The 10439-nt window shown below is 40.2% G+C and overlaps 1 protein-coding gene and 1 long non-coding RNA gene across 4 annotated transcripts in view; one reads left to right on the forward strand and one right to left on the reverse strand.

The window, feature by feature from the left end:
• Nucleotides 1-3412, forward strand: part of CACNB4 (calcium voltage-gated channel auxiliary subunit beta 4) — a 32073-nt gene extending 28661 nt beyond the window's left edge. For all 3 annotated transcript variants that reach the window (XM_037397327.1, XM_037397330.1, XM_037397328.1), the window contains one exon: nt 27-3412. In XM_037397327.1, the coding sequence (XP_037253224.1) occupies nt 27-287 (261 nt within the window). In that variant the 3' untranslated portion in view covers nt 288-3412. The remainder of the gene's footprint in view (nt 1-26) is intronic.
• On the reverse strand, nt 208-9387 carry LOC119152273. The gene is made up of 3 exons (XR_005105744.1): nt 8134-9387; nt 1332-7892; nt 208-297 (listed from the first exon to the last, which is right to left on the reverse strand). It is a non-coding gene; the product is annotated as an uncharacterized LOC119152273 (long non-coding RNA).
• Nucleotides 9388-10439: the final 1052 nt, after the last annotated feature.

The raw sequence follows: 10439 nt of genomic DNA on the forward strand, positions 1-10439 counted from the left end.
ATGCATGGATTCTTTGGCACTCGCAGAGCCAGCGTATGAGGCACAGCAGCCATTCTGCAGAGAACTCTCCAATTGAGCGACGAAGTCTAATGACCTCAGATGAAAATTACCACAATGAAAGGGCTCGGAAGAGCAGGAACCGCTTGTCTTCCAGTTCCCAACACAGCCGAGATCACTATCCTCTAGTGGAAGAAGAATACTCTGACTCATACCAGGACACTTACAAACCCCATAGGAACCGAGGATCCCCTGGAGGATATAGCCATGATTCACGACATAGGCTTTGAGTTCAAGAACCTGGGGAAAAATAGTATTCATCAGTTGATAACTTGCCATAACGTAGCTAGGAAAAAAAAAAATCATCTTAATTTGGCAGATGTAACGCGGTTATACTGAAGTTGCACTCTGCTCTCATTTGATGTTAAGTAGGGGGCAAAAAAAAGTTACCATGCCCTTACATTTATGCCCAATCATATAGATTGTTTTTTGGATATATTTTTTTTTTTAGTACAGCATTTGCCATTTATAGCCATACTTTTTCTTGTCGTTAGATATTAGACACATCCATTTGTAATTTAGGGTACTTATCAAGGCACTTATAAAATAATTTCCGGTGCTGGAAATTCCAAATGACCAGTTCCAGTTGGAACCAATTTATAAACCAATTCCTGTTGGAATTCGGGTGAATTGACTGGAAAGTCGACTTGAGCATGTTGCAATCAGTTGAAAAAAAAAAAAAAAAGAAAAACAACAAATGAAAAATCTGAAAATTACAATCCACTAGAAGCCAGAAAGTCAGCTACAGTATTTGTTTGCTGGAAGCTCAATTTACATTTCAAGTTAGAATAAAAGGATTTATTCTAACTACTTATTTCCAGAATGGCTTTTTCAGACAAACCAAATGTAAACTATTGAGAGTGCCAAATATCACAAATTATTGCAGCAGTTACAGAATCCTTTCCAGTTTGAAATTATTTTTAGACTTGGCATGAATGTTGCAGCAAAATGATTTCTTTCGTTTAGCCAGTACTGACATTTTTGTTGCGGTCAGCAATGATGAACTATGGCAGGATAAGGGGAAACAGAAACAGGGAAATTAACAAACTTAAGGATAGTTTGTGTGGTTAGAGGTTGAGAATTGTCGTCTTTTTTTAAATTTTTATTTCTTGTTTACCTAAATACAGCTAGTAGTCCCAAAATAGAACATGAGTGTATAGATACGTTGTATTTTTTCTCCCATTTTTAGTATTCTGCATTTTTAAATGGAAAACAATACACTCTTCTTACCCAGTGTGTAGAGCACCTACATTCCAGTACATCTGAGTACCTACCTGTATGTTACATCCTTCAAAATCCATCTTTGAATGTCTGAAAATTCCAGCATCGCACAAGAACTCTCCAGAAGATCAGTTTAAATTTCACTGATCTGAGGGAAGGGAGTGGAGTTAAATATTCATAAATGATGAACATTTAAAATAACGTATTGGTCAGAATTAGCTTGCAATAAAACTGGAATATCGGAAAAAAATTGCTCACAGTAAAGTTGTAGAGCTGATGTTGTTGATTCAAAGAACTATGATAAATATTGGAAGATACTGCTGCCTTACTTCCTAACAATCACTTCAGTTTCTTTGAATAGATAAATTTATGTGATCAGACCTTATGTCTTACATGATTGGTGAAGCCTTAGATCCAGTATGATTGAAAAAATTTACCATAATTGACCATTTTGTACAACCCACTGATATCTTGAAGCAGACTCCTGAAATTCCCCACTGCGTGCATTTTCTAAAACTGACAGAACTACGCTGAACGTGCATTTTTTTTTTAATGCAGGTTCATGTCAAAACCATGTTTTTCAAAAATGAGGATCATTAACTTTTCTATTTGCTTATTTTCTTCCCAAAGCCTGCTAAACATAGGCTTTAAAAGCATGTAGCACTAAATGAATTTCCTGAATATTACAGTTTCTTCTACTTTCTGGACCAGTTAGCAAAGATCACTGGTATTTTCCACTACCATTGAGTCTGGTTATCTTCTTGACATTAACAATGAGAAAAGTAATTCATCTCATACCTGGTACAGCCAAAAATTTTGTACATCTCTAGCAGCATTAAAAGATTGCAGATGCATGATTAATTTTTGAAACAACTTCACTGGCTAAAAGGCAGCCTTCAGCACCACTAGATGATTGGAATGGGCCATTTACCAAGAAAAAAAGAAGATATCTGCATCCATTGGAGTAACAGAGTTAAGAATGGGTATGACAGACCTGATCCTGTCAGATTTTCTCAGGCTGAATGTCTGCAGATTCCAAAAGAGCGTTTAGGCTGAGAAAGCGCGGCAAGATCTGGTCTGGGAATGGTGGCTTCAGCTGCCTTCTCTTAATATTTTCTGCTATAGCACAGTGGAGCATTCTCCAGTAATTTTTACAAATCTTTGTTACATGTACAGCACACATACCTGCATGAGAAAGAAGGCATTAGGCAAAACATTTTTTTCTATAAGCTTTAATAAGTTTCTTGTTTGTGTGCATTAAAGTATTAATTGCAAAGGATGCACTGAGATGTATAAACCTAGATTAGACAGCTGTTTATCTTTATTCTGTAGTAGCGTTAGGGATCAGATCATTTAACTGCTTGAAGATATTTGCATTTTAATGGCAGATAGCTGCGAAGCACCTACATATATTTTCTAGTAAACAAAGTTACTGCTTTATCATTTCCTAGACAAAAATGTCATTTATTTCGAGAGCCTTTTGGAGCCTTGTTTTTAAGTCTTCCATGTCACGCTAGTAAAGGGAAAGATCTACACAACGCGTATGCACAAATTCCATCACCTGCAACATCTGAAGTGCCAAAACTTTGTTTGTTCTAATAAAAACAAGCTTGTGAGGGAAGTCATGTATTGTCTTGAAAGAACACATCAAGGTCCTTTATTATGTGGGTTTACGTTTACTTTACTACTGTATGTAATCAGTTTACCCTCTCCTCTCCCACGGCCTATTCCATTTTAATATAAGAAACCAGTTAGAAGTGATCCAGCAGGTCTCCTTGCTTGCTGTTTTTTTTATTCTTTGAAGATAGATATATCTTTAAGTACAAATATACTAAACATGCTAATAGATCATTAATTTATTCTAGATACAAGCTATGGGAACGCTTTATTTTACAAAGTAAATTATTTTTAGGAAACACGGTAATCCGTAAAAGCTGCAATGTTGATCAGGACATGTTAACTCATAGTATTTGTATTAGAACTTCAGCAATGCTAGCCAGCTGTATTGTGATTTATTATGCAATGGCGCTATATAAAATTGTGAAGTTCATGTATTCCTGAATGAATACGAGTAAGACTAATTTTCCAGTCCTTGTACCATTTCTTCTGGTTATTAAAATATTATTAAAGATCAGAGTTCTGTTCCTAAGCTCTGGCTTATACAGAGGATTTTAGAAATGTTTATACATGGATTTTTTTTCCGGAGGTTTTTGTTGTTGTTACCCAATTTTTCATTAGGCCACTTTTGATTAGTGACGATTTAGCCAATAAAGGTGATAACAACGGTCTCAATATCTAAAGACAATATATGTCAGTGCATTCATATGTTTGTGGATGAATTAACAAAGCATTTTAAAAATCTTGAAGCCACTTCAAAGACAATTAATTGTTAAACCGTTAAGTTAAAATACTTTCATTTTGGCAAGCTGCGTGTAACAGATGCGCAGCTTCTTTTACTAGTTCCGTAGATTAACACTGATCCCATGGGATGTGCACCTCACAACAGCTGACGTTTTCTAACTGGATGTATTACAAAATTAAGTTTAAAGAAATGCAACTAAAGCTGTTCTATATCAAATTGTAGTTTATAAACAGTGGCCAAATTAGATGATCGTTTTCTGAACAGGTCGGTCTGACAAAGATCAGTTCTGCTTGAGAACTGGTAGTGCGGAGTGGCCCAGCACCCAGATTATCCTGAGGAATCGTCTTGCCATGGAGATCGGGGGGACCGTGATTTTGTGCTTGATAAGCAAGAGCAATTTCTGAAGCAAGTGCTGCTACCTCTTGCTGATCACGCCGTTTCTCAGCTGCTGGGCGCTCGGCCTGCTGCTGGCACCGCGCGGTTCTGACCTGACGGAGGGACCCAGGTGAATGAAGCGTGCCGGGGGCTGGGGCGGCTCCACGCGCCGCGGATGGTACCGCGTCAGAGCTGGGTGTGCTGCAAGGAGGAGAGAAACGGTTTCTGGGGTTTCCCCAGGTGTGAAAGCTGCTTCTGAAGTTGGTATTGGGGGGTTAACCTTTTGTACTCCTGGCTTTTCAAGTGACTGTTAATACATACTTAAGAGTGAAAAAGGAGGAAAGGTGGCAGTAGGCAAGGGGGTGGTCGTTCCTCTGGATGTGCCCAGGCTGTAACTTCGAGCTGCCTTTGACTGCAAATCTTCCGAATTCAGTTTGGTCTCAATACCATACTCTGGAACATGCCAGAATCTCCTATCTTTACTGACATTGCCAGTCTCAAAATAATATTGCTAATACTGCTACTTTATAGCAGGGTGGTTTCAGTAAGTTAGGGCTTTCATTAGTCATTTTTTCTTTAAGAACGTATTAAATGTGTCCTCTGCTGTACTTTGTTTTACAAGTTCAGTGCTTCTGAAGCCTGTCCCTGATTCCATGCTCATCTTTTTTTTTCTTTTTGAAGAAAATTATTGGAGACCACAAACTAAATAATCAGATGCATACTTTGTAAGGTTCCATATATACAAATGTGGTTTCACTCCTAAAAAAGTGTATTTTAAAATTGAGTTATAGTACCCCAGTTGGTATTAATACAAGTTTGTATAGGTGGGATTCGGCTACCATGTTATTTTGTTGCAGTTACCGCTCATTCCTTCCAGTAGTAGTTCTACAAAGAGTAACAAGACCACAAGATACTGTAATGTCGCCAGTTTTAACTCTGGGGAAATTAAGTACCCACTGTCTTTAAAATTATGCCAAAAGATAATATATTATTTGAAGAGTACTCATTCAAATAAGTTTTGTTAGATTGTTATTCGAGTCCAGTTTATTTTATATAGAAAAATAAAGGTATGTCTTATTAAAATATCCCTTTATTTTTTAATGTGTAAAGTATATGTAAGGAATTAACTTGGACAAAGAGCTGAAAATGCTACTTAGTATTGAAATTTGTGTTGAGATCTCTTCTATTATTTGTGGAATCCATTTAAGAAGTCAAGAGAAATATTGTAAGTGAATCAATATAGAGAATTCTAGGAGAAGGTAGAAATCATTTTAAAATGTTAGTAAGAGTGTGTCATTCCTCTATTCCTTTGAAAGTGGTGAAACTGGGAGGAGCATGGGGCTTGGGCTTGGTGACGTTCAGTAGATCTGCCTTTTCCCCTCCCATTTCTTGGCAATGAGTTACTCTCTGGACTAGATCCTACAAACACCTTCCTACTGGACACAGTGTTTCCTACTGTCCTCTCCAGAGCCAGTATTTGCAAGGTCCGACCATAAACGTCACATTCCGGTTATCATATGCCTTAGCAATATTTCCTGAAAAACAAAATGTAATTAAATTTAACACCACCGTCCCCTTTGATATTAATTCTACTCTGTATAAGCAGTAGAAAATCAATATAGTGAGAAAATATATTGTACATACAGGATAATATATTTTGCCAATGGTGTAAAAACAGAGCAAGGAAAAAGAAGCACATTTGTAATAGCACAAATTTACAGTAATTCCACTATTGCATTTGGCATTGTATTTTTGAAAAAGAGGGGTAGATTTTTTGATCCAGCATCAGTGGATTTATTGCAGTTTTGATCAGTTTAACTTGCTCTCTAATACTTCAGCGGTTTATTTCGAAGCCTTGCCTTTTGCCTGTGTGATTGATTTTTCAATAACTTGCATTCCTTCCATATTAATCAATGAAAAAAAAAAAAAAAGAGTACCTTTTAAAATTAGAAAGTCCACTGCATTCATTTCTGCTAATTTCCTCCTCAAAGCTGAAATTACATTAATTAATTCTGATTTTGGCCAGTGTATAGATTTTGGCATATGACTGATGAATATACCGCGAACACACTAGTAGCCCAAGGTCAGGAATGTAATACTCCAGTGAGTTCCTTCTTGGGGCTGCAGAGGTACGTGCTCTCGTGCACGGGACGGGAGCTGGGGCAGAGAAGAATGTTCCAGCCTGAGAGCTGCGGACGAGTCTACCCAAAACTTACACTGATGCTGCTGAGCAGGTAAAACATAAGGGAAAGTAAGGCTAAGGGATGCAGCTATAGGCCTAAGGTGTATTTACGTTTGAAACACGCCCGATTCCTTGCTCATGCCGAGAGACAGAAAGCAAGCGATGTTTTACCGGAACAGCAGAGGAAGAGAATCGAGCAAAATGCAAATTGTGTGCATGCATGAGAAATAGAGGGGTGAAGAACGAAGATGAAAACAGTCATTCAAACTGCAGTTTGTGGACCTTGGGCTTCTCAGATCCCAGAAAATCGCCAGACGCTCACCCAGACTGGTTCCCAGTGATAGCTTGATGGCGTGACCTCCAGCCTCACTGGGAGCCAGTTCAGAGTCACACTGGTAAAGACATTACTGCCTTTGCTAAAGAAAAAAAGAAAATACCCACAAATTCGTGTTCTCTGCTGATTTTCCCCTTTCTGTTTTTACTTCTATAGATACTGTATGTGTAGCATTCTACAAGGCATGCTGGGTAAAATATACTATGCAAATGTGTACAGTGTTGCATGCTTTGCTCTCCCTCTGCTTTTAGTGGCTTTCAAAGGGAAAAAAAAAAAAAAAAGTGGTATTTTTGTGATCAGAAACATTTAAAAAAGAAAATGCAGACTGCATGCTGATAGTATCCTCATTTCTATGGATTTGTTTTATGGAATTTAGATGTACAAAAATGAACCGCATTACAATAACTTTTCTACAATAAATGAAAAAAACTACAAACCATTTAAAAGTCTTTTAAGTCTCTTTGTATACTGCACTCAGGATTGGCAAAAAGCTCGGAAGAGTCACTTGATAAAACTGTTCAGAACATTGCGGTGTTTGTATTGTTTGCCAACAGCTTTTGGCAGCGGCTTCACGTGTTAGCATTTTTAGTAAAAATTAATGAGATTCTGAAGAGGGAGATGCATCTGGTCTGTGAAGTAAATGATGTTTATTTTTAAATCTATCTGCTCTTAAATAGCTGCAACTCCGAAGTGCATAAATACATGTAATATCTCACTATTCCATCAAGAAGTAAAATACTTTCAGCCAACTGCTCAGCTGAAGGAGTCTCATGAATGTTAATGGTCTTTGGATCTGGTCCTCAGTAGGATCTCATACTAATGTAAAGTTGGTTCCTAGACAGAAACAAGTATCAGAATGACGTGAGGTATTAAGGATTGAATAATTAAAAAAAAATGAAATACTGATTATAGTATCCTGAGAAGAAGAAAGCAGTGAAAGATGCTGCCTCTAGCAGAGTTCCATGCTACCTTTTCCAAAGAGTGAGTAACAGCAAGCAGCAGCCTGGCAGAGTCACCAGAATCCCCGCAAGTACAGTGCTCCCAGCCTCCGTACGGCAGCAGGGGAGCAAACCAGCTACACGGCAGTGCAGCGTTGTACTGAGCCCCACCAGACTCGGCAGGGTGTTGTGCCGTGGGGCTCCCTGCTATCGCTGCCCTTCTCTTTGGGCTGGTGCTGCTGGAGGGGAGAGCGGTGGTGGCCGTCGGCAGGGCTGTGGCACGTTTCACCCGTTGGGACGTTCCTCTCGCATCTGTCTGGGCCTGGCAGTGCCCGCGATGAGCAGCCGCGCCGTGGGCTCGCTTCCTCAGTGCTCCTGTCAGGAGCCTGCCTTCGGAGGACAGAAAGACACTTCCCAGGTAAGCTGCATGTTAGGTGTGTATTAACATTGGCTCTTGGATATCTGATGTACACGCAGGGCTTTTAAAATTGTTTAATTGAATTATCTTGTCTAAGTGTTCAAAATCAGATGGAAGCATGCAAGCTTTAATCGAAGCTGTTAATAAAAAGCTTAAGGTCTTTCAAATAAATATAACTGAGCAAAAACGTATTCTTTTGTTTGTTTTCTTATGATCTTGGAAGTTAAAAGTTCGTAAGCCACTTACCTTCTCACTGTGTTCGGATTTCTTCTGTATCGAAGTATTCTCCCCTCCAGCGGTGAAATCCTACCGTCAGGAGATGACGTGCTTCTGCAGCAACAGAAATGCTGAGATGACCCCACTGTCTGCGTTACAGTTGCCTGAAACAAAAAGTATGCGACCCACAAAAGGCTTCTCAAATTTCCAGGAGGAAATTGTATGACTGCATTGATGATAAGCCACGGCAATTCAGGCGCTTTCTCAGAAAGCTTCCAGCAGCGATGGGAAGCCCAGCAGTGAGTGCTGGCCTGTAAAAAAGCAGCAGTGCAATACAGGTGAAACCTGGCTGCCGAGCAGATGTCTTAATAATTCAACTAACAGAGGAAAGCCAGAGAAGAGATCCTAACGCTAGCTTCCTAGCGCTAAAATACACCGTCTATTCATTCATCCTGTAAAGATGTCACTCCGGTTTTGCAGCTGTTTGGTAGAGACAAGTTGGTGGCCATCAGGGGTGTTCCGTGGCAGAACCAAGGGTCGCTGGCTGTACGGTCCAGCATGGCCTGACGTGGCTCCAGCAGGTGCTGGCTGTAGGTTTCTAGAAGCTGCTTCAGTAAGTCACAAGGTTTAACAGAACAAAAAAACCCAACCAACCAAAAACCACCCACAAAACTATATAAAAACCAACCAACCAAAAACCACCCACAAAACTATGCTAGGGGTGGGGTGGGGGGGGGTAACCTCAATGCTCTGCTATTTAAAGAATCAAAATAAATGCTTTAATTGAATGTTGCTACCCTCTCATGTGGTTGTGCAGCCTACCTAAGCCTGGAACAAGCCTGCAGGGTTCAGGCTCACTCTGTTAACACCAGCAAAACAGAGAATAGAAATGAATGGTATTCATCTGAAATTCTCAGCTGAGGTATGGCAGAAAGGGAGATAATTGACAGCTAATGAATAATTAATTCCATTGCAGGCTGAATGCTGTGGAACTTGCGGAAAGTGTATCACATGGGAGGACCTGCTTCATTCACCTGCCGGTCACACGCCGTCCCGGTGACGCAGCTCTAACACAGGGGCGGCAGTTCCTGCTGTGTACCTTGATTTCCCTTTTGCCTTCCCCCATCAGCTTCTCCAAAGCTGTGGCGCTCCGCTGGCAGACCGCCCTGCTTGTCTGAAGAGGAGTACAGGAATCTTGGTAACTCCAGCAGCGGAACAGTACAGAAGGGTATTTGTGCGTTGCACAAATATGATACGTCACAGCTATATGATATGATATGATATATCACAGCTATACGATATGATATGATACATCACAGCTATACGATATGATATGATACATCACAGCTGCTTTTCCAAAGTCATGCTGATTGTCATGTCTGAGGTTTAAAAGCAGCAATAAAACTCAAACAGTGGACCAAAACCATAAATGGTCAACAACTTTCATATTAAAAGATTATTTTTTTTTCACAGACTGCCGGTGACAAAGGTTTCACAGACTAGCCAGAAGGTGTCTGGGCTAATTGTGTTTTCCCTGTCATATTAGGTAGCTGATACTGCATCACTATTGTTAAGGCTGGAAAAGTTGTAAAGCATGAATACCACGGACAGTTATACGTTATATCTAGCTCTTTTAAACCTGGATGACAACAGATCCATTACTAGTGCAGTGCATGGTTTATTTTTATCATATGAAAGTTGTGACATGCCAGTTTATTATCTTTTTTTTCTTCAACTGTTAAGGATCATATATTTCCCTTCTAAGCAACAGAAAGCACGAAAGCCTACAGACACACAAACTCAAGAGCTTACTACTGGTCTTGCTACTTTGACTATGGGCCAATATTGCAGCAGAGAAAATAAAAGCAAGAAGCTGCTGTCAGAATAAAAGCTGCTAGAAGAAGCGAAAAACTGAAATAAGAAGCATGTCCTATGGGAAGGGGGCCAGACACCATGTGGAAAGATGAAGGTAGAACTGAGCAAGTAGCTGTGCCAGTGTGCAAAGGAGCAGGGCGAAAACAGAGCCCGTGGTAAGCGCCTACACGGACAGGAAAGAGGGAGGATGTGGGGCGGGTGAGAGGGCATGATGGAATGCGCAGAAAAGCCAGTAGTAACACGTACGGTCGGTGGCAGGAGGTTGCATTGTGTAATGCTGACGGTTTATATTGTGTAATGCTGATGGTTCTCAGGAACATGAGTGTGTCCAGAGGATTTTAAGGACAGAGAGGCTTTTCCATCCCAAGTAAGGCATCCCATCCCAAGAGGAGCTTCTCCATCTCCAGAGGGAGGCTCTCCATCCCATGCGGGGACCGTGGATGCCAAGGCTGGCTCAGCTG

Source organism: Falco rusticolus, chromosome 8 (assembly GCF_015220075.1).
Source record: "Falco rusticolus isolate bFalRus1 chromosome 8, bFalRus1.pri, whole genome shotgun sequence".
Taxonomy (NCBI): domain Eukaryota; kingdom Metazoa; phylum Chordata; class Aves; order Falconiformes; family Falconidae; genus Falco; species Falco rusticolus.